The sequence below is a fragment of the Pipistrellus hanaki genome (genome assembly GCF_964339955.1).
Source record: "Pipistrellus hanaki genome assembly, chromosome: 16".
Taxonomy (NCBI): Eukaryota; Metazoa; Chordata; class Mammalia; order Chiroptera; family Vespertilionidae; genus Pipistrellus; species Pipistrellus hanaki.
This window is the reverse complement of record NC_140518.1, coordinates 32,824,270-32,847,501: the sequence shown is the minus strand read 5'-3', so window position 1 is coordinate 32,847,501 and position 23,232 is coordinate 32,824,270. Positions and strand designations below refer to the sequence as shown.

Sequence of the window (23,232 nt, the reverse complement as noted above, 5' to 3'; positions counted from 1 at the left end):
CGTGGTCGGCCCCCCTTCCCGCCCTGCTCGCCAGGGGTGCGGGCAGGCTGAGGTGGTCTCACAGGGTCTCCTTGGTCGTCGCTGGGTGGGGAGGCTCCTCCCGCTGGGAAGTATGACCTAATGGAAAACGATGGCTCCGCCCTAACCCCACCCCCGCACCTGTTCCCAATACCCCGGGACTTCCAGTTTCTTTCGTCTTCCTGCCCCCTCCAGACCGAAACCAGCCCCTTCAGGCCCACTCAGCACTAGTGATTGTGCCTGCCCAGCCCCAGGGAGGTGCTTCGGGGCAGCCCGCCCACCGCCGCCCCCTGGGCCTGGCTTCCTCAGGAAAGGCCTTGGGAGGAAACGGAGGGGGTTGGGAGCTGTGGGGGCCAGGCCAGCTCCAACCCTCTCACTGCACTGGCCGCCATGGGCCTGAGGCTGCTGCTCCCACTGCTGCTGCTCTGGACTCCGAGGACCCGGGGGTCTGCGCTGGACCCTAACGGGCAGCATGTGTGCAAGGACAGCAGGTGGCTCTTGTGGGAGTCTGAGGGGGGAGCGGGGGGAGCAGGAGCTGAGCTGGTGCTGAGGCACGGGGCGGGGAAAGAGGGAAGAGATCATGGGGCTGAAGGGAGGGAGGCTTGGGGACAGCCTGGAGGGTGGTGATAGTCAGGACAGATGGTGGGAAGGCCAGAGAAGGAGAGGGAAGGGTTGGGGAGAGTGGGCTGTGACTCTTGGCCAGGCCTGCCTGATGGGGCTGAGGCAGCCTCCCACACCTCAGCCAGAGGCAGTGCCCCACCTTTGAACCCAGGACACCTCCTAGCCCCCCTCCGGCTGACCCCTCTCTGCCCCACAGCCCCTCAGCTGAGCTCCGGTGCTGCCCCGGCTGGAGGCAGAAGGACCAAGAATGCACCATTGGTGAGTGGCCGAGACCAATCCCCACCCCAGAAGGGAGGACACAGCTCAGCGACTTTCCTCCCCTTCTGGGGGGCTGAGCCCTAGAGCCAGGGTCCATCCTGTGGCACACACGCCCAGCCCGGAGGGAACGGCTCTGGATAAGGTGACCAGACGTCCCGCTTTTGGCGGGACAGTCCCGATTTCTAACAATTTGTCCCGCGTCCCGCGAAGTTTAAAAAAAGTCCCGATTTTTGGAAAGAATCTTTCCAAAAGAGGGACGTCTGGTCACCTTACTCTTGAGGGGCAGGGAACTGGGAGTCAGTGAGGGGGCTGAGTGTCCCCAGGTGAAGCCCCTGACCGAGGCGGGTGTGTTTCAGCCGTCTGCGAGGGGCCCGATGCCTGCCGGGAGAACGAAGTGTGTGTGAAGCCAGGCCTCTGTCGGTGCAAACCTGGATTCTTCGGGGCCCAGTGCAACTCCCGTGAGTCCCAAGTCACGCCGGGGGTGTGTGTGCGCGGGGGTGACATTGCTGGGCAGAACTAGGTGGGCGACGCAGGGAGGACCGACATCTTAGAACAGCGGGCCAGAGCCTCTCCAGTCTTCACGGAGGAAACCGAGGCCCAGGGACAGGAAGTGACACTCCTGGGAGCTGCCCTGAGTCATCTGGGGTTTGCCCATATCCACAGAGCCTCCTCACCCTTTCAGTCTGGGCCCTTCACCCTTCAACTCGGAAAGGATACGGGTGGTTCCTGTAAATTGCGAAGTGGGTGCATTCCCAGTCTCCCCCGCGTCTCCCTGTGCATGCATGGGGGGGGGGGGGGCGGGCGGAAGGAGGGTCCTGGCCAGGCCGGCTGTCCTCTCTGGCAGAAGAGAAGGGCGTGGGACCGGACAGCAGGGGCAGCCACCAGGGGTCAGGAATCACGGTGGAGAGGAGCCACGGAGGAAATGGGCTTCTCCTGCCCTTGTTGGCAGCACCCAGGCCTGCGAGGCCCAGCTGTCAGCCCAGAGGAGGAGCCCAGTGAGAGGGAGGAGGGGCATGGATGAAGCCTCAACACTCCCCACCCCTGCCACACACACACACACACACACACACACACACACACACTTTTTTATTTTTTAAAATATATTTTTATTGATTTTTTACAGAGAGGAAGGGAGAGGAACAGAGAGTTAGAAACATCCATGAGAGAGAAACATCTATCAGCTGCCTCTTGCATGCCCCCCAACTGGGATGTGCCCGCAACCAAGGTACCTGCCCTTGACCGGAATCGAACCTGGGACCTTTCAGTCCAAAGGCCGACGCTCTATCCTCTGAGCCAAACCTGTTTCGGCACACACACACTTTTGTGTGCTCCGGGCATAGCCCCTTTCCCTCTCAGGATTTTTATTTTTTTATTTTAAAATATATTCTATTGATTTTTTTTATAGATGTGGCAAGAGTTTTTTTTTTTTTTTTTTTTTTTTAATATATTTTATTGATTTTTTTACAGAGGAAGGGAGAAAGATAGAGAGTTAGATACCTCCATGAGAGAGAAACATAGATCAGCTGCCTCTTGCACACCCCCTACCGGGGATGTTCCCGCAACCAAGGTACATGCCCCTGACCGGAATCGAACCCGGGACCTTTCAGTCCACAGACCAACGCTCTACTACGCAGCCAAACCGGTTTCGGCCCTCTCAGGATTTTTAGTGTGTTCTGGAGTGTGCCCTGGGAGGCTGGGAATGCAAAGGAGTTTTGTGTTCAGAGTCTGAGGCAGGAAGTGAGCTTTGCCCCAGGAGGATATGATGCCGCATGTTCCAAGGGTCTGTTCCCGGCCCTTGGAGGACGGGCCCAGCTCCCTTTGTTCCGGGAGGGGGTCCAAAGCCTGCGTTTGTCCTCGGCCTCAGCCCGCTGACCTTCCCTCTGTCTCTCCCCGCCCCCCCTTTCCGCCCCCAGGCTGCCCGGGCCAGTACTGGGGCCCCGACTGCCGCGAGAGCTGCGCCTGCCACCCGCACGGGCAGTGCGCGCCGGACACCGGCGTGTGCCGCTGCCGGGCCGACCGCTGGGGCGGCCGCTGCGAGTTCGAGTGCGCGTGCGGCCCGCACGGGCGCTGCGACCCCGAGACCGGCGCGTGCCACTGCGAGGCGGGCTGGTGGTCCGCCCGGTGCCAGCACCGGTGCCAGTGCAACCCCGTGGCCGCCCGCTGCGACCCGGCCACGGGCAACTGCGTGTGCCAGGCGGGCTGGTGGGGCCGCCGCTGCAGCTTCCGCTGCCACTGCCTCGGCTCGCCCTGCGCCCAGGAGTCCGGCCGCTGCGCCTGCCGGCCCGGCTGGTGGGGCCCCGAGTGCCGGCTGCCCTGCGCCGCCGGCCGCTGGGGGGCGCAGTGCGGCCGCAGGTGAGCGGGCGGGCGGGGCGCCTGCGCCGTGGGAGGGGGGGGGGAAGGTGAAAGAGGTGGAGGGAGCGTGAAGGACCGGAGAGGTGCGGTGCTTCCATAAAAATCTAGGGTGGGCCTGGGGGCGCGGCCAGCCACTGAGCTTCGACCTATGAACCAGGAGGCCGCGGTTCACACATCGGGGTTGCCTCCATCCCCAGGGAGGGGCTTGAAGGAGGCAGCCGGTGGATGATTCTCTGAGAGAGAGATAGGAACATTCATCAAGGATGGGAGAGAATCATCCATCGGCTGCCCCCTACTGGGGATCGAGCCGCAACCTGGGCATGTGCCCTTGACAGAATCAAACCCGGACCCTTCAGTCCACAGGCTGACAATCTATCCGCTGAGCCAAACCAGCTAGGGCAAGATGTGTTTTGTTTTTTTTAATCTACAAGGATGGGATGAAAGGGGGGATAAAAGATCCTCAATGCCCCAGAGTCCAGCCTCCCACACCCCTTTCATCCGGTTACTGTTAACAACAATACTAGTGTAACAAGCCACACTTAGAAACAGATAAAGAATGAATCACATGACAAAATGATCGCATGGTCTCTTTGACTCAATAACTTTTAAACTTTGACCAACTCCACCCACAATAACACGTTTTACACCCACATAACACACACACCCATATATATGTGTATGTATATATATATATATATATATATATACACAATATGAAGTAAAAGCTTAACCAGACAACATATTTATCTTTACTATATATAACATAATATACAATATGTGAATATATAATATGTATATACTGTAATTTTTTAAATTTTTCTCTCTTTTTTTTCTTTCTGCTGGTTAGGATTTGCTCTATTGATTTTATGAACTCCCTTCTCCCCTCACTAGTGAGTCTAACCAAAGTATATGATCCCAGATAAGTATCTGAGGGAGAAACTTCAAGTAACTTACAGATCAATGAGAAATTAAGATAATATAAACCTGCCGTAGCTGATTTGCTCAATGGATAGAGCATCGGCCCTCGGACTGAAGGACTGAAGGGTCATGGGTTCGATTCTGGTCAAGGGCACCATACCTCGGTTGCAGCCTCAGTTGCAGTGTGTTGGGAGGTAACCAATTTAAAAAATATATATTTTTATTGATTTCAGAGAGGAAGGAAGAGGGAGATACAGATAGAAACATCAATGATGAGAGAGAATCATTGGTCAGCTGCCTCCTGCACGCCCCACACTGGGGATCGAGCCCACAACCTGATCAGGAATCAAACCCTGACCTCCTGGTTCATAGGTTAATGCTCAACCACTGAGCTGCACTGCAGGCCAGGCTAAACGCTTTTATTTTTATTCATTTTCATGTTATGGGATAGGAGATAAACTGCTGAGGTCCATCCCTGAGGTGTGGGTGGAGGGGTGGGGAGACGCTGGGCAGAAGGGAGGCAGAGGTCGGGGTAATAAATGGCTGCTCTGACTGGTGACCTGCGGACCCAGGGAGGGATGAGTGCTGGAGCTGGGGGTGAGATGAGGGGGCTGGGGTCCTACCAGAGTTTTCAGAGATCATTTATCCAACGTCTTCGGAGAACAACCTGGGGAAGCGGAGGCGCAGACCTGCCTGAGTGCGTTAGCTGGGTCCTGGGTGCTCTCCCTCCAGGGCCCTGGAGGCCTGGGCGGGCACTCCTTCCCTTTGCCCCATGAACGTCTCTTCCCACAGCTGTGGCCACTGCGCGCAGAACGAGTCGTGCGCTGCAGACACGGGCAGCTGCAAGTCCTGCGAGCCCGGCTGGAACGGGACCCAGTGCCTCCAGCCCTGCCCGTCTGGCACCTTCGGGGAGAGCTGCGGACAGCAGTGCCCCCGCTGCCAGCACGGGGAGGCCTGCCAGCCAGACACTGGGCACTGTCAGAGCTGTGAGCCCGGCTGGCTGGGGCCCAGGTAAGGGGCCAGCCTGCTCGGGGTGGGGGAGACCTTCCTTTGGAATCCTCACCCCAGCTGCTCCCTCAGGGACAGGCGTCCCCTCCCCAAACACACATTCACACAGCCCCCCTCCCCCCCGGGGCCCGCCCCCTGGCGAAGCCTGACGGGATAGAGATGGGTGCGGATGAGGCCTGGGCAGGGCTCTCTTCCAGCTCCCTGCCCCTCAGGCTCCTGCCCTCTTCTCCCTCCAGGGACCTCTGCTCGGTCACCTGTTGGGTCTGGCCCAGCTTCAGGGCCCTGTTTGTACCTGAGCTTCCTGCCGAGGACCCACGGTTGGGTCCCTGAGTCTAGAAGCATGGGGGACGATGGGGAGAGCCCCCTTTGGGGGCCGGGCCTGCCCCGCCCCCCATTTCAAGTCTCGCCTCACCTCAGGTGTGAAGACCCCTGCCCACATGGCACCTTTGGGGCGGGCTGTGGCTCCACCTGCCCCGCCTGTGTTCAGGGGGCTTGTGACGCTGTGACCGGGGAATGTGTCTGCAGCACTGGCTACTGGGGACCCAGGTGAGGACAGAGAGGCGGGGCCTGGGTCCGGCCTCCGTGCAAGCTGTTTCCTTAACTTCCCTATCCCACTCAGCGTCTCCACCTTCCCTGTCCCACCCAGCACCCTCAGAGCGGAGGAGCCCTGCTGCCTGCCATGGGGTCTGCATCTTCCAAACGGGGCTCAGAGTGAAGCTTATGGGAAAGGCCTGGCTGCCTGCCCAGAGGGGGAAGCTGTCCAGGGGTAGGGCTCCAAACCCCACTGTCGTTTCCCTAAGGCCGTGGTCGGCAAACTGCGGCTCCAGAGCCACATGCGGCTCTTTGGCCCCTTGAGTGTGGCTCTTCCACAAAACACCACAGCCTGGGCGAGTCTATGTTGAAGAAGTGGCGTTAGAAGAAGTTTAAGTTTAAAAAATGTGGCTCTCAGAAGAAATTTCCATTGTTGTCCTGTTGATATTCGGCTCTGTGGACGAATGAGTTTGCCGACCACTGCCCTACGGTCTTCAGGTAGGAAAGCCTAATCCACGTCAATGTCTCCAGCGTCAGATCTACCGCCTCTGGGACAGAATCCAGAACATGGAAAAGGCCTCATTTCAGAGAGGAGAGATCCAAGGCCCAGAGAGTTGGGGGCAGGGCTGGCCCTGGCTGGCTGCCAGCCCCCGAGGGTGTCTGATGCCATCGGCATCTTGCTTAGTTCGTATGAGTGCTGGGTGCGTAAGGGCTGAGGCTCCTGAAAAGTGGACTCTGCCCGAGGGAGGGCTGGGGCAGAGGACAGCTTGGAGGTAGTTTCCATGGGAGATGGGCTTAGGGGCTGAGGGGTTCTCTCCAGGGCTGCCAGCGGCACTGAGCATGTGGCTCTGAGGCAGGAGAAGCCTGCCCAGGCATCATCCAGGGAAGCCTGCTGGCAGGGCTGGGGCCCAGGGCCCAGAAACCTCCCTTCCTCTACCCTCGCCCACCTCCACCCCTTCTCACCCACCCTTCAGCCTGGTGTTCCTTGTCACCCACAGCTGCAACTTCTCGTGCCCATCTGGCTTCCATGGAAACAACTGCTCTGCGCCCTGTGAGTGCCCAGAGGGCCCCTGCCACCCTGTCTCCGGGGCCTGCCAGCTGGGTAAGGAGGAGAGCAGGGTGCAGGGTACACCCGGGAAAGACTGGCCCTTCCCATGGGCTCTAGAAGCGCGTCCCTGGCCAGGGAGCCTGAGCCCACATCAGAGACATTCCTTCTGCCTGGAATCTGTGCGGACGCTCTGGGGTCGCCTTACGAGGTGACAGCGTCCCTGCTCCCTGAGAAACCAGGCTAGCACCCAGGAAATGGGTGGGCAGGGCATCAGGCATGAAGACGAGGGCCGAGGCTTGTGGGGCGGACCGCGGACCATCCGAAGAGGACAGGCCAGCAGGCGGCCCCCAGGCTGAGCAGACTCTGCGTCTCTCAGAAGAGACACCCGCAGGAGAAAGACTGGGGAGGAGGCACCCCAGCTGGAGGGGTGACATGTGTGGGAGATGAGAAGGCCCTGAATATTTGACTACAGCTCACCCCTCCCCCTTCCCCCTGCCCCAGGGTCTCACAGCCAGGATGCCACCCTCATCGCTGGCATCCTTGTGCCTCTGCTGCTGCTGCTCCTGGGCATTGCCTGCTGCTGTGCCTGGTGCTGTTGGGCCGCCCGGTTGGACCCCAAGGACAGGTGAACCCTGGCTTTCCTTTCGGGGGTGGGGAAGGGCTGGCCTGGTCACACACGTAGGTCAGAATGGATGGGGTCGTTGGTAGTGGCCCGGAGACATGAGGTCAGCCGCTTGCTCCCATCAGAAGCCTTCAGGGGGAGTCCCGTGTGCAGGGGCAGCAGGCTGGGGAAGCTCATACCCACAGCGGGAGGCTGAGGGTATGTTAACGGGGGCCAGAGGAGGAGGGGGACCGGGAAAGCAGCAGGCAGCTTTGGGCTGGGAGACCAGGCCTCACCTCCTCTCTTCTCCCCCCCAAAGGAGGGTGACATGAAAGTCTGGGCAGTGGTTTAGCGAAGAACGGGGCTTTCCCAGAAAGGAAGAGGAAGGTTTTGTGTGGCGGCCACTGCAGACCGCCGCTCCTCACCAGCTTTGTTCCTTTAAAAACCTCTTCCCGTTTCTCTGCTCCTGGGAGACTCATCGCATCTTGGGGGTCTGGAGCAGGGGATGTGGGGGCAGGAGGAGGAGCACAGCACAGCGGACACCGATAAGGAGTCTAGGTTGGTCACTCGCCCACACAAAGCCTGGGCCTGTCCTCGGGACTCTGTCCAGTGCTCTCTTACAGTTCGCACACTAATCCTGAGCATGTCATCCTGCATGTGCTGGGGGCACTCACGGGTGAGCAGGCCCAGTGGCCTGTCCCCTGGGGCACAGAGCCCGGGGTGGGGAAGAAGCCCCTCCCAGGAGGACCAGGGCATGTGCCAGGGCTGTCTGAGAAATGGTAGGAATGGAGCGGTCACTTCCAGCATGGAGATGGGGCCAGCGGCAGGCTTCCTGGAGGCGGTGTCACTTCCAGAAAGCCGGGTGAGCTGGGACTCAGCTAGGAGGGTGACAGCACATGGCTGCCTTTTGGGGAACCCCACCTGGCGCCTGGTGCTGTAGGGGGTCCTGAAAAAAGCTCTGATAGATTGTAGCTGTCCCCAGTTGACAGGTAAGGTAATGGAGGCCCAGAGCGTTGTGAAGTTTGAGCAGAGTTGCTGCCCCAGGTCTGTTGGACTCTGGAGCCACGCTGCCCGCTGGGGCAGGCCCACGTCTTGGGCTCAGTCGTTTGGACTTGACTCTGTGGCCGTAGGGAGCCACTGAAGTGGACACAGCCCCTCTGTCGCCCTTCCTCAGGCCCTCTAACCCCAGGGCCTGGATGGGCCGGGCCCTCCTCCCCTGCTCCCACCCAGCCCCAGGCGGGTCTCACACACTGACCTCCTCCTGTGCCCTCAGACCGGCGAGGGAGGGAGCCGCTGTGTCCAGGAGGAAGCTCCAGGGCTTGTGGGAGGCGCTGACCAGCCTGGACTTCGCGCTGCCCTGCAGGTCCCTCAGCAGCCACAAGCTGCCCTGGGTGACAGGTAGGTGGGCGCTGGGGGGCGGGGCTGGGACGGGACACAGCTTCCCACGGGCTGTGTGCTGACCTGGCGCCCCCTGCAGTCTCCCACCACGACCCCGAGGTCCCCTTCAACCACAGCTTCATCGAGCAGCCCTCCGCCGGCTGGGCCTCGGACGACTCCTTCTCTTCCGACTACGACTGCGAAGAGGAGGACGAGGACCCCGCCTACTGCGTGCCGCCCAAAGAAGGTAGCGCGCCCCCTCCGCCCACAGGGGCCACTTTAAATACTGCTTGGGTGTCTGGGCATCCTTCTGATCCCTTGGTCCTACCGATACAACCACCCCCTATGTCCTATAAAGTGTTCCGTCTTCTGCTGGGGTTCATAATGGAGACAAGCTAGATTCCCATCCTTACCCAGCTTTCCGTCTGGTGGGCAGTGACCAAACCCTTCTAGGATGGAGCGAGATGTGCTTGGACGGGGGACACGCCAGAGGAGCTGTCATCCAGCTATGTCAGAGGAGATTGGGGTCAGGGGAGAGGTCTCAGTGTCGGTGACATTGGCGTTGAGTCTAGCAGAACCACGAGTTAGCCGTGTGAAAGTTAGGGGGAGGTGGGAATGGTGTTTTGGGAAGAGGGTCCAGAGAGGAGAGGGGTGTGGCTGTGAGGCATTGAAGGTTTTAGCTTGGATGGACGGAGTGCGACGTTAAGTCAAAGAAGGGCGGGAGGCGGGAAGAGAAGGGAGACGTGGTGGTGTCTGTTGACACTGCTGTTCCTGCCTCTGCATCCTCACCTTCCACTTTGCCCCGTGATCGTGGCCTCCCGGAAGATGCTGACCTGGGAGTGCGTGGGTTGGGGTGGCCAGCCCAGCTTCGGCCTAACTCTCCTGTCTCCTCCGCCAGGGATGGTCCCTGAGGCCCAAGCAGAGTCGCCGGAGGCCAGTGCGGTGGATGGTCCCTTCCCACCCCCCGAGGATGCCTCCACGCCATTCGCCATCCCGCGCACTTCCAGCCTCGCACGGGCCAAGCGGCCCTCCGTCTCCTTTGCCGAAGGCACCAAGTTCGCCCCGCAGAATCGCCAAAGCTCCGGGGAGCTCTCCAACCTGCTCCGGAAGCCCAAGCGGCTGTCCCGGGGCGGCCAGCCCGGTCCTGAAAGCCAGGAGGCTGAGGAGTCCACAGGCCCCGACAAAGCGGAAAGGGACGAGGTCCCTCCCGGGGCGCCCAGTCCTAGGGACTCAGCCGCCGGCCCCCGCCGGCTCCCACTCAGTGGCCGGACGGTGGCCGAGCGCGTGGAAGCCATCGAAAGCGGCGTCCAGGAGAGCGCGGGCCCCGTCACCACAATCTACACCTTGGCAGGGTCACCCCGGGAGCCCGGGGGCCCGGTCCGGGCTGTCCTCCGCCGTTTTGGTAGCTTCCAGAAAGGCCAGGCGGGGCCCAAGGTGAAGAGTGCCATCCCCAAGCCTCCACGTCGGGCCCTGAGTCGGAACAAGGGCAGATCCGGGCTGGCCCCTGGCTCTGCCAGTCCGAGCTCTGGCCCAGCCCCCAACGAGGAGCCCGCGGGGGCCTCTCAGCCCGCGGGAACTGGGCCAGAGGAAGTGGCCAGTGGGCAGAGGGATGGCGTCAAGAGCTCAGGGAGGCTCCAGGAGCTGGCCCCCGGGGGCCCCCCAGTGCAGGATCCCCAGAAGCTGGCTGACGAGGAAGAGCAGGAGGAGCCGCAGTATGAGAACGTGGCACCCATCTCTGGGCCCCCGGAGCCCTGAGGACCGGGAATTTGGGGAGTGGGAAGGCTACAGATGGGGGGTAGGCATGGAACAGCCTCTGCATCAGGTTGTATTTTGTGCTGGAAAAAGGCCCCAGGGCCGGAAAGACCTACCAGAACCTCTGCCCTCCGGTGGGGAAACATCTGAGGTAGAGGCCATTGGCTGTGGGCCCTGGCGCCTTCCAAGGAAGGTCTGGAAGGCCTGGGCGGAGACCCCACGGGATGGGGTCAGGAAGAGAATGAGACGGCTGCAGGGACTTATTTCTGTTGTCCTGGACTTGGCTCACCCCAACAGGCTATTCTTTCCTTCGTTTGCAAAATATTTTTCTGAACTGGAAAACAACCTACATGTTTGATGATAAAAGGCTGGTTAAATAAATATTTTTTATGATGGGTTCCTAAACAGCCACGAACAATTATGTTGTGAGAGAAAGAAACATCGATGGGCTGCCTCCCACATGGCACCCCGACCATGTGCTCGTACCCGCAGCCTGGGTATGGGCCCTGACCAGGAATTGAACCCGCCACCTTTGGTGTAAGGGATGATGCTCCAACTGAGCCACACTGGCCAGGGCTTATTTTCTTTTTAAACTTTTGTATAATTTGCATATTTTGTTCAGTGAATATTCTTTTTACTTTTCTCACTCGATTGAACTTTTTTTTTAAAAAAGTAATATTCTTTGTTAAAAGTAAATAGAACTAACATTATGGACATGTATGAAGTAAAAATGAGATTTCCCGTCTCCCCAGAGGAGTCTGGGGGAGCAGGGAGGAGCCAGATTTACTTTTCACGGGATGTCTTTCGGTCTCGTTCTGAATTCTTGCCCCACGCAGGTGTATGACCTCGTCAGGAAATAAAGAGCAGCGGTTACCCCCGACCCTGTGCTCAGAGAAGCTCATGGAAGTTTAGATGCTTCCTTTCCGATGTTTTTCTGTGCACTTGAAGACAAAGGAGCATACTGTTCTGCAGTTTAATCTTTTACTTAACGTATCCTGGGTATCTTTTGGTGCCAGTAAATATAAAGCTACCTCTTTTTATTAAAAAATGGCTACACGGGATCCCATCGTGTGGAAATGACACGGATTATGTGAACCATCCCCTACATTTAGGGATTTGATGGTTTTTTAATTGTTTGAGACTATTAATGATGCAGTGTTCAACTTTGTCCATTTTAAAAAAAATATATTTGTGCAAGTTTTTCTGTAGAAGAGATCCCTATGAGGCTGGAAAAAGGTCCCAGGGCCGGAAAAAAAGCAAAATCGCTGTGTTATGGAATCAGAACATTAAATGTTTATGTATTTACACCAAATTGCCCTCCAAAAATGTTGTATGGCTTTATACTCTCACAAATAATGGTGGTATCTATTTTCTTACACCCAATATGATAAGTTCAAGATGGTATTTCATTATTTTAGGGCAACAAAAAGAAAGTAATAGCAGGTCAAAGCTTTATTTTTTTTTCTTTCATAGAATCACTTTTATTGAGAACTATAGTTTTAGGAAAGGTCCTCAAACTTTTTAAAGTGGGGGCCAGATCACGGTCCCTCAGAGAGCTGGAGGGCCGGACTATATGAACTACTAATTCCTACTGTAACACCTCGGCTGCGCTCACTGCCCAAAAAACCTGGCGGGCCGGATCAGACTCCTCTGCGGGCCGCATGTGGCCCACGGGCCGTAGTTTGAAGACCCCTGGGTTAAAGCTTTGATCAGATTAAGTATTTTTATTTTTGCTTTTTAATCATGAAAATTGTATAATTAAAATCTGATTTTCTATGATTATTCTAAGATTGAGCTCCTTTTCAAATCTTCATTTTTATTTTTCCTATAGATTATCTGGTTATTTTCTTTCCCCAATTTCATTTGAGGTATTCATCTTTTTCTCAGGGATTTGTATATTTCAAAGATATTAAAAATAGACGACAAAATTAGTGAGCAAAGATAATGGACAGTATTGGGGAGCAGTCAGGGAAGGCTTTCTGTAGGAGCTGTCCAAAAAGGGACTCTGAGGTCCAGCATGCGATTGGAGTATCTCGGACCAGGCAGGTCAACCAGCCTCCCTGGGGAGAGAGAGACTGGTGGGAGGAAGGAGCCTGTGTGGGTCAGGTTGGAGAACTTGAACTTTATCCTGCAAGACAAATGGTAGAGTTTCTGACTGATTTTAGCAGAGATCAGATTTACCAAGGTCAGATTTAAAATATATATATATATATATATATATATATATATATATATATATATATATATATATATATATATATATATATATTTTACTGATTCAGAGAGGAAGGGAGAGGGAGAAACATCTTATATAAATAATAAAAGCCTAATGTGTGAATTGTCCCCTCAGGCAGTCATTCAACTGGGAGTTTGACTGCCCACTATGGCATGCACTGACCACTAGGGGTGGTGCAGAACATGGTGGGCATTGGTGACATGGCGCTGGCCATAGTGGAGGCACTGCCAGCCCCGATGGGCCCTGATGAGTGGCGGGATGGTGGAGCAGGGGAGCAGGCGGTGCCACGCCAAGGTGGGTGCGAGTGGCCCTGATCACACACCGATCACCCCACAGATGGCCACCAGTGGTGGCGGTGGGGGGCAGGGCCCGGCACTGAGGGAGGAAGGGCACATGGCAATATTAAAATATTTCTTCTAATTATTTTCCTTTCAATGTGCACAAATCCGTGTACCAGGCCACTAGTCAGTGATGAGAATCATTAATTTGCTGCCTTCCTGCACACCCCACACTGAGGATCGAGCCTGCAACCTGGGCACAATCACTGACTAGGAATTGAACCATGACCTCCTAGTTCATAGGTCGATGCTCAACCACTGAGCCGTGTCGGTGGGGCCCAAGGTCAGATTTACATTTCATATAGCTCACTGGGATGGGGTGGGGTGGAGAGATGGGTTTCAGGGGCTGTGATTGGACGCTGGGTGAAGCAGTTGGGAGTCCTAGGAGCTTAGATAAGCAAATTAGGAAATATGACTGCATTGGCGGGCAGGGATGGGGTGGAGAGGGAAAATAACAGCAGGTGTTGAAAGGGTGGATCATGGTCTCTAAGTTCGGTAGCTAGTGGGGCCATGAGCTGTGAAAAAAACAGGAGGAACCGTTTTTGGAGAAAGTAAATTATTTTAGAGGGGTTTGGAACGGTTTAGAAATGCGTATGGAACAGCTGCCTGGGGACGGCCCTCAAGCAGGTGGCTCTAGGAGGGAAGGACTGACATATGTCAAGAGGTAGTCGCAATCTCATAAGTGGATGAAAAGTGCTGCAGCCTGGATAACAGGACAGGCAACCAGCAAGGATCCCCCCAGCCTACAGCGGCAGGATGGTCTGAAGGAGGGTGCCAGCGGCGGCTTCCCAGCGGCAGGGGGCGCTCTCGGACCGGGCGACGTGGAACAGAAGGCTCCTGGGGCTCCCGCAGCCCTGGGATGAGCCAGCTCCCACAGCCTGCCTGCCGGGGAGACCGAGCCGAATCTTCGGGAAGCCCAGGGGTCCTCTAAGGTCAGGCTAGTGTCTCTGGTCGGAGAGACCAAGATGGGCAGCAGGAATTCCGGCGCCTGGGCTCCATCGCCCTGCCATGGCAGCTCTGGGCAGGTCCAGCTCGCCTACCAGACCGGGAGCTGGAGCCCTCTCGGCTCCGCACCTTCTCCCGGAGGCTGATTTGTCCCCGCAGCTCGGCGCTGCCCTGAAGAGGGCCCCTGAGGAAGGCACACGGGAAAGGGGTGGAGGTGGAGCAGACCGTGGGTATGGGACAGTCACCTTGGGCACGGTTCCTGAGGGGCCAAAGGGAGTGGGTGAGAGTCTGGATGGGGCAACAGGGGAGACACCGTGCCAGGGGACAGACAAGCCCCAAACGCCCACCTGGGGGTCCCCGAGGGACCGGGCAGATGGCACCCAGGAGCGGGGTCGGTGAATCAGGAGAAGAGGAAGAGGCACACCGGATCATGGGGCCCGAAGATCCGGAATGGGTAAACATCGGCTGAATGTGGGGGACACTGGGGGCAGGAGGAACCAGAATGGGTTGCGCTGGGAGGCGGCCGTGCGGGCGGCGGCCGTGGAGCGACCCACCGGGAGCCGAAGCATCGAGGCCTGGTGTCCAGGGCGGAGTTCGGGAAGTTGGGGGGCCCTAAAGCGGGCTGGAGAGCGGAGTGCAGAAGCGGAGCTGGGTGTGAAGCGAGGGGATCGGGAGTGATGCTGGGGAGATCTGGGGGCCTGGGTAGGCCGAGCCCGAGACTCCACCCAGGGCAAGGTTTCGGGGCGGGGCTCCGGAGGGGCGCCAGGGCAATGTCTCCAGGGGTGCCTAGCCCAGCTGGGACTCCCGTTTAAGGTGCAGAGCAGAGGCTCGGCCCACGGCTCCCCAGGGCGCCCCCGGTCCTCCTGTTTGTCTCCGAGTCCGGCCGGAACCGGCTTCTGCTTGCGGCCGGGCGGGCGGCGCCTACTGATTGGCCGCCGCCTGTTTCCAGCCCGCTCAGCCAATCAGCGCGCGGCAGTGTTTTCGTCCCGGGGTCCTAATAAAAGGGCTGCAATAAAAGGGGACAGAAAAGGCGCCGGCGGGCCCGACACACGATCGCAGGAGCCGGGTGAGCTGGACCCTGGGAATCGGGCCTCGCGGGGAGGGTGCTGGGGGCAGAAGGCTTGCTGGTAGGGCGGGGTGGTTAGGGAGAAGATGTGTGAAAATATGAGAGGGAAGAGATTGGATGGCTGAGGAGCTGACAGAAGACATGACGAATTTAGGAGGGGCAAGGAAACGGAGGGACGGGGATCCGCTCCCGTCGGAACGGGCCGGCTGCAGGGGACACACACAGCTCAGGGTGGGGGGTCGCGCAGGTGGCCCGCGCCGCCGGTTTGAACCGGCTTCGCTTCTCCCATGCGGGGCTCGCGTGGCCGCAGCGCCTAGCGACCTAGACCCCGGCCAATGGCGCGGCGGTTCCTGTGCCGCCGGCCAATCAGCGAGCCGGGGGGCGGGCCCGCAGGAGCTAGATGCGCTGATCTTGTGGTTGCCAGAACCGGCTTTGGGGAAGGGTCTTCGCTGCGGGCGGGCGCGCGCGCGCGCGGGCGGGCGGCTGTCAGGGTCCGAGGGAGTGGCCGCCCTCAGGTGCGCCCCGGCCCAGGTGTCTGGATCGCAGGCTGCCGCCCCCGCAGACACCCGAGCGATGCCAGTCATGCCGGGAGCCAGGACTCACTGCATGTCCCCGGGCTTGCGTTAGTCCCTTCCTGCCGGCATACCTCAGTTTACCTCGGAGGGAGCTGGGGGAGAAGTCTCCCTGCCCGGCCGGAGCGGCTCTCCCACCTCCGAGGGCCCGCGGTGGGGGGCCCAGGTCCGGACTAGACGGGGCTCCCCTTGGCTGCGCGCACCTGCGGCCGGGGCCGCGGAGGGGTGGCCAGCTCCGCGCTGCCGCAGCGGCCGAGCTCGGCCTCCCCGACCGGCCGGGACCGGGCGCTGACGCCGAGGTGTGTGCGCAGGTGGCTGCAGAGCCGGAGCCGGAGCCGGGCCCCCTCGCCGCCGCGTCATGGCGCCCACCCTGGCCACTGCCCACCGGCGCCGCTGGTGGATGGCCTGCACGGCGGTGGTGGAAAACCTCCTCTTCTCGGCAGTCCTCCTGGGCTGGGGCTCGCTGCTCATCATGCTCAAGTCCGAGGGCTTCTACTCCTACCTGTGTACCGAGCCAGGTGAGACGGGCGCCCCGGGCTCGGGCGGTCGGTCGGGCGGTCGGGCGGTCGGGGAGGCTCCTGGAGTGGGAGCTGTTGGAGCGGGTGCGATGGCGGGGCAGACCTGGCCAGCAGCACCACCTTGCTGCGCAGCGCCTCCAGCAAAAGGCCCATTTATTGGATCCTCAGCCAGCTCCCCTGGGTGCCTATCGTTGTCCCCGTTTTATGGATGAAAACACTGAGGCTCCGACAGATGGTCTGACCTGCCGGAGGCCACACACACAGCGAGGGGCCGGAATGGAATCAGAACCCCTGAGTCCAGGGTGTTCTTCCCACACCTGGGGACGTTGCGGGCACCTCTCCTCCCGGGGCCTGGCCCGTCACTGGCCTGGCATGAAGCATGTTTCTCCCTGGCTGTAGAAAAGGGAACTCCGGACTCAGCGGCCGGGGTGTAACGAGAGAGAGAGAGAGAGAGAGAGAGAGAGAGGAAGTGGCTTGGCCTCCATCCGGTGGAAGATTGATCTAGAATTTAGGGTGTTTTTTTAGTCAGATTGTTATGGAGTCTTTTAAGGGCTTGTCAAACACCATTTCTTGTCTGTTTTTGCTGCTTTATGGTTTTCCAGCGGACATGTCCTTTCACAGGCTGTGAGAACATCGCATCACACGGTCTTCTGCGTCCACGGGGGGGGGGGGGGGGCGGGCGGGGGCAGCGCGGGGTGTTTATAAAAATACCTCTGGGTCTGTCCTTTCCCTTTGCCACATCCTTGGTGTGGCCCGATGCAGGCTGAGGTTGCAGGTCTACAAGAAATCAAACCCCCATTCCTACCTTCATACTCCCCAGCCCTGTTGGAAGGTCCTCACTGCTGATGTCAGTAGGTCCAGCCCGACAGTGGAACTCTCGTGACTCCCAATGTCTACCCTCCTACCACTTCCTGGACAACCTCGATCGGAGACATTCTCCTCTGCCCTCTTGCTGTCTCCAGCAGTTCAGCCCAATTGAAGTAATGCCTTTCCCCGGTGCCTTTATCAGCCAGGGCTACCCTTTAGACCAGGGGTCTTCAAACTACGGCCCGCGGGCCACATGCGGCCCGCAGAGGAGTCTGATCCGGCCCGCCAGGTTTTTTGGGCAGTGAGCGCAGCCGAGGTGTTACAGTAGGAATTAGTAGTTCATATAGTCCGGCCTTCCAGCTCTCTGAGGGACCGTGATCTGGCCCCCACTTTAAAAAGTTTGAGGACCCCTGGTGGACCCAGGTAGCCCAAGCTGGACGCCCTGACCACACCACCGGCATGCTTTGTCTTCCTAGAGCTCTTACTTTGAGGGAAGGAAAGGTTTTGAACCAGTTCCTGTAACTCCATGTAGAGTCCTCCCCGCCTTTCTTCCCTGATCTTCCCAGGATTTTCCTGAGTGCTCCAGTTCCTAGGGAGCGGAGCTGGAGCGGCGTAGGGCAGGAGAAAGGGAGTGTGTGTGCCTGCGGGGGGAGGGGATAGGTACAGGCTAGTGGCAGGGCAGAGCGTGGATCATTTGGAACCTTTAGCCTTTAGCCACTCAGAAATGTTTCCTGATAGCCTAAGGGTTCTTGGCAGAACTTTCCCCATGTCAGCAAGAAACCTTGGAGATGGGAAAGTCACTCAGACCTTGTTCCTTACACAGGCTTTCTCTTCTGCCCAAGAAGCGTGAGATTAATGACTCTGGAAGGAATAGGTTGGAGTGTTTGGCTCCTCCTCTCCCTCCCTCTCTCCTCCCTTTTGGATCGTGACCCTTCCTGCTTGCCTCCCTGGGCGCGCTCAGGCTGCACAGAAAGTTTAAGAAATAGGAGAAAACGTCATCCTCCACAGATGAAGCTTTTATCATCTTGTTCACACTGGAGGACTGATATATTAAAACTATTTTATTTATTTATTTCATTTTTACCCACTTGGTATTAGAAGGTCAGCTTCTAGGGTTCTTCCGAGGTTGTCCGCTGATTTAATTTATTTTATGGTGTTGGCAGCACTGGGGCTGGTCACTTCACTCCTGCCTCAGCCTTGGCTACTTCCTTCAAGTGGGCGGAGTCCTAGAGCTTGTGCCAGCCGAGTGCTGAGTTAGTATTTAAGGCTTCACTGCCCCCCCCCCCCCCCTCGAACCCCAAGTGAAGGTGAAGGTGAAGGTGAAGGGTCAGGATGTGGGTTGAACATCAACTTCTTATCCCATGCCTGTGCTCCCGCTTCTGAATCTGGTTTCTCTGACTCTCCAAACGCACTGACTCAGCATCCTCAGCGGGCAGGCCTGCTGATTGCACACGGCTTATCTCTCTGGCCTCTCCGTTCCGGGCTTCGGGAGTCCGAGCAGCCGGTGCCTTCCAGGCAGGAATCCCGGTGCCACGCCTGCCTGGGAGTGCCTGCAGGCTTCAGAGACAAGGTTTCTGCTGAGGCCTAACATTTTCAAACTTGGAGGACGGCTGCATTGCAGAGGAGCCCTTAAGCCACTTATTGAATTGGACTTGCGAAAGGGGGGACCAGCCTGCAGCTGATTGAGATGCAAATCTGCCAGCTTTTTGTTACTGTGAGGACTGATGCTTTGGTTTGTCCTCCAAAGGAACTTTGCCTGAACCTGTTGAAAGGTTCTCAGAGCTCTTGCTTGGGACCTGAGCCAGAATCTGGCCGCAGACACAGCGCTGGTTCCAGCGTGGTGAGGTGGGAGAAGGGAAGAAAGAGCCCCTTTCTCTGTTGCTGTTTCTGCCCTGCCTGCTGGACAGGCGGGATTAATGACAGGGCCCCGGGCTGGGCACTTAGGCTCTGCCTCCCCGGTCCAGGCCCCCTGGTGTGGGCAGGAGACCGACTGGGTTCCCAGCCCAGCACTCACGGGGCTTTCCCAGTGCCCTGTCCTTTTGGCCTCTGGGCGGCCACTGAAACCACCCACGTCTGACCTCTCTCCGTTTTCTCTGTCTCTCGGTGGCCCGCTTTGGCAGGGGCAGCTTAGGGGCCGGTGCTTCCTGTGGATGTTTCATCTCTTCTTTCATCTGACCTGTAAAATAAGGAAACATTATTTTAAAAACGTTTTTATTGGAAAAGGAAAAAAAAAAGTAACAAAAAATGTTTTTATTGGTTTTTAGAGAGAGTGGAAGGGAGAGGGATAGAGAGATAGAAACATTGATGAGAGAGGAACATCATCCATTGGCTTCTTTCTGCAGAAACCCTTACTGGGAATTGAACCCTCAACCCGGGCATGTGCCCTGACAAGGAATCGAACTGGCAACCTCTTGGTTCCTGGGTCAATGCTCAACTACTGAGCCACTCGATCCAGGCCAGTAACATTGTTAAGGTGCTGCCCTGGAGTGCAGAGCAGTCCTGGCCCTCAGGGTATCTGCAACCTGCAAGCATCAAACAAGTCACCACGCACACACTATATAGTTCCAAGGGGGGGTCCGTTCTCCAGCAGACAGCAGGGTGCTCAGACAAAGAGTGACAGTGGAGGTCTGAGTCAGCTTGGGTAGAAGAGCCTCTTTGATGTTTAGGCAGAAGTGTGGAGGCTGCTGAAACTGGTTTGGTCTGTGGACTGGGGGGTCCTGGGTTCGATTCCGGTCAAGGGCATGTACCTTGGTTGTGGGCACATCCCCGGTGGGGAGTGTGCAGGAGGCAGCTGGTCAATGTTTCTTTCTCATTGATGTTTCTAGCTCTCTATCCCTCTCTCTTCCTCTCTGTAGAAAATCAAATATATATATATATATGTATAAAAGAAGTGAGGAGGCTGAGGAGGGTTGAGCCAGGAGAGAAGGGAGTCTGCATGCTGGAGAAGAGGAGAGGAAGGACTGAGACTGGGGGTCAAGGAAGCTGCTAGGAGGCTGGTCTTACTCTCAAGGCAAGAAGTAGTGAGGGAAGCAGAGGAGGAGGATCCGTCTTACCTCTTAGACTCATGGAGTGTTGAGGACTTGCCACCTGCTGGGTGGGGCGGGGTGGGGCGGGGTGGGGCTGTGAAGGTGAGAGACTTGGCCTCTGCCTGAGGTCACAGTGCAGCCCAGCCACGGACACCAAGGCAGAGCCAGGTCTCTGCAGGCACTCTACCTGTGGTGTGCGGGGAGAGCCACACCCTTCGCTGAGACCCAGCAGGAAGCTCGCCCTCGGGGTTCTGAGAGGGCAGAGGGGCTGCCATCACCAGGCCTGGTCCCCACCAGGCTGGGCTGAGGCTGCAGATGTGGACAGGAGACATCTTCTGTGGCTTCCAGACCCCCCTTTTTTTGAATACATACAAAATTGAATGTATTGGGGTGACATTGGTTAATAAAATTATATAGGTTTCAGATGTACAGTTCTATAACACATCATCTGTATATTGCATTGTGTTCACCACCCAAGTCCAATCTCCTTTCATCACCATTTACCCCCTTCACCCTCTTCTACCTCCCCCACCCCCTTTCCCTCTGGTAATCACCATGCTGATGTCTGTGTATGTGAGGTTTTTTTTTTCCTTCTTAATCCCTTCATCTTTTTCACCAGCCTCCAACCCCTTTCTCTCTGACAGTGTCAGTCCGTTCTCTGAATCTGTTTTGTTTGTTTGTTTGTTTTGTTCATTAGATTCCACAAATAAGTGAAATCATATGGCACTTGTCTTTCTCTGACTGGCTTATTTCTCTCAGCATAATACTCTCCAGGTCCATCCATGCTGTTGCAAAGGGTAAAATTTCCTTCCTTCTTTCTTTTTCCCCCTCTTTATTGATTAAGTTATTACATGTGTCCTTATCTCCCTAGTGCTACCCCCACCAACCCCCCGATTTCTTTCTCTTTTTTTATGGCTGAATAACTTCATTGTATAAATGTACCGCCGCCTTTTTTATCCACTTGAGCTGCTTGCAAATCTTGGCTATTGTTAATACTACTGCAGCCCAGGTCAGTTTGCTCAGTGGATAGAGAGTCAGCCTGTGGACTGAAGGGTCTCGGGTTTGATTCTGGTTAAAGGCACGTGCCTGGGTTGTGGGTTCAATCCCCAGTGTAGGGTATGCAGGAGGCAGCCAATCAGTGATTCTCTTTCATTATTGATGTTTCCATCTCTCTTTCTCCCTCTCTGAAATCAATAAAAATATATTTTAAAAAATTAACACTGCAATGAATTTAAGGGTGCTTATATTCTTTTGAATTATTGTTTTGAGTGTTTCCAGATATATTCTCAGAAGTGTAATCACTGAGTCATAAGGCAATTCCATTTTGTTGTTGTTATTAATCCTCATCCAAAAATATTTTTCCATTGATTTTTAGAGAGAGTGGAAGGGAGGAGGAGATACGCAGAAGAGAGAAATATCCATTGGTTGCCTCCTGCATGCCCCCTGACCAGGACCAGGGATTAAGCCTGCAACTGACACACACGTCTTTGATCAGACTCAAACCCATGACCCTTCAGTCTGCAGGCCGACACTCTATCCATTGAGCCAAACCAGCTAGGGCAGGCAGTTCCATTTTTTATTTTTTTAGGTAACCCCATACTGCTTTTCACAGTGGCTGCACCAGTCTGTATTCCCACCAACAGTGCATGAGGGTTCCCTTTTCTCCACATCCTTGTCAACAGTGCTGAAAGTTGTGAGGTGATATCTTAATGTGGTTTTAATTCACATCTCTGGTAATTAATGATGTTGAGCATCTTTTTATATGTCTCTTGGCCATCTGTATGTCCTCTTTGGAGAAGTGTCTATTCAGGTCCTTTGCCCATTTATTAATTGGGTTGTGTGTTTTGGTGTTGAGTTGTATAAGTTCTTTTTTTATTTTATTTTATTGATTTTAGAAAGAGAAAGGGAGAGGGGGAGAGAGAGTAGCATAAATGTGAGAGAGAAACATCACTTGGCTGCCTCCCACACACACCCAGACCAGGGATTGAGCCTGCAATCTGGACATGCACCCTGACTGCCAATCAAACCTATGTCTTTTGGTGCATGGGATGATACTCAACCCACTGAGCCACCCCAGCAGGGTAAGTTTTTTTGTTTTTTTAAAAAATATATTTTATTGATTTTTCACAGAGAGAAAGAGAGAGGGATAGAGAGTTAGAAACATCGATGAGAGAGAATCATCGATCAGCTGCCTCTTGCACACCCCCTAACGGGGATGTGCCCGCAACCAAGGTACATGCCTTTGACCGGAATCGAACCTGGGACCTTTCAGTCCGCAGGCCGAGGCTCTATCCACTGAGCCAAACCGGTCCCGGCTAAGTTTTATAAGTCTTTATAAATTTTGGATATTAACCCCTTATCAGATGTATCAGTGGTGAATATGTTCTCCAATTCAGTGGGTTGTCTTTTAATTTCGTTGATGGTTTCTTTGCAGTGCAAAAACTTTTTAGTTTGATATAGTCCCATTTGTTTATTTCCCTTGCCCTAGGAAAAATATCGCTACTAGAAATGTCTGAGATTTTACTGCCTGTTTTCTTCTAGGATTTTTATGGTTTCAAGTCTTACATTTAAGTCTTTAATCCATTTTCTGAAAAGATGTTTTTATTGATTGAGAGAGAGAGAGAGAAAAACATCGATCAGCTGCCTCCTGCATGCTTGCTACTGTCGGTTGAATCTGAAACCAGGGTACGTGTCCTGACCAGGAATTGAACCAGTGACCTCTTGGTGCATGGGGCAAAGCTCAGTCCACTGAATCATACCAACGGGCAGGCCTTGGATACATTTTGAGTATATTCTTGTGTATGGTGTAAGAAGGTGGTCTATTTTGATTTTTGCACATATCTGTTCAATTTTCTCAGCACCATTTATTGAATAGACTATCTTTACCCCATTGTATGTTCTTGCCTCCTTTGTCAAATATTAATTGACCATAAAGGCCTGGGCTTTCTATTCTGTTCCATTGATCAATATGCCTGTTTTTATGCCAGCGCCATGCTGTTTTAATTACTATGGCCTTGTAATGTGATTTGATATCAGGTATCAGGTATCATAATTCCTCCAACTTTGTTCTTTCTCAAGATTGCTATGGCTATTTGGGGTCTTTTGTGATTCCATGTGAATATTTGTTCTAGTTCTGTGAAATACACCATTGGTATCTTGATATGAATTGCATTGAATCTATAGGTTGCTTTGGGTAGCATGGACATTTTAATGATGTTAATTCTTCTTATCCATGTACAC

General features: G+C 55.7%; 2 protein-coding genes across 6 annotated transcripts in view; both read left to right on the top strand.

Annotated features, from left to right (window-relative positions):
• Positions 1-51: 51 nt before the first annotated feature.
• SCARF1 (scavenger receptor class F member 1) lies at positions 52-12,682 on the top strand. 2 transcript variants are annotated; one of them, XM_084862904.1, is made up of 11 exons: positions 52-509; positions 836-897; positions 1,254-1,355; positions 2,811-3,249; positions 4,960-5,178; positions 5,593-5,721; positions 6,705-6,808; positions 7,256-7,379; positions 8,629-8,753; positions 8,833-8,979; positions 9,631-12,682. In XM_084862904.1, exons 1-11 carry the CDS (start codon positions 409-411, stop codon positions 10,485-10,487), a joined length of 2,409 nt encoding a protein of 802 aa, XP_084719030.1. In that variant the 5' UTR covers positions 52-408; the 3' UTR covers positions 10,488-12,682. The 2 variants fall into 2 exon arrangements, with proteins under 2 accessions (XP_084719030.1, XP_084719031.1); XM_084862905.1 differs by lacking the exon at positions 5,593-5,721.
• A 1,238-nt stretch (positions 12,683-13,920) lies between these two features.
• Positions 13,921-23,232, top strand: part of SLC43A2 (solute carrier family 43 member 2) — a 45,971-nt gene continuing 36,659 nt past the window's right edge. Inside the window, exons 1-2 of one of the 4 annotated variants that reach the window (XM_084862960.1) lie at positions 13,921-13,990; positions 15,953-16,159. In XM_084862960.1, the coding sequence (XP_084719086.1) occupies positions 16,000-16,159 (160 nt within the window). In that variant the 5' untranslated portion in view covers positions 13,921-13,990; positions 15,953-15,999. Of the gene's footprint in view, positions 13,991-14,720; positions 15,070-15,135; positions 16,160-23,232 lie in introns of those variants that run through there. The other 3 variants (XM_084862962.1, XM_084862961.1, XM_084862959.1) reach the window with 3 other exon arrangements.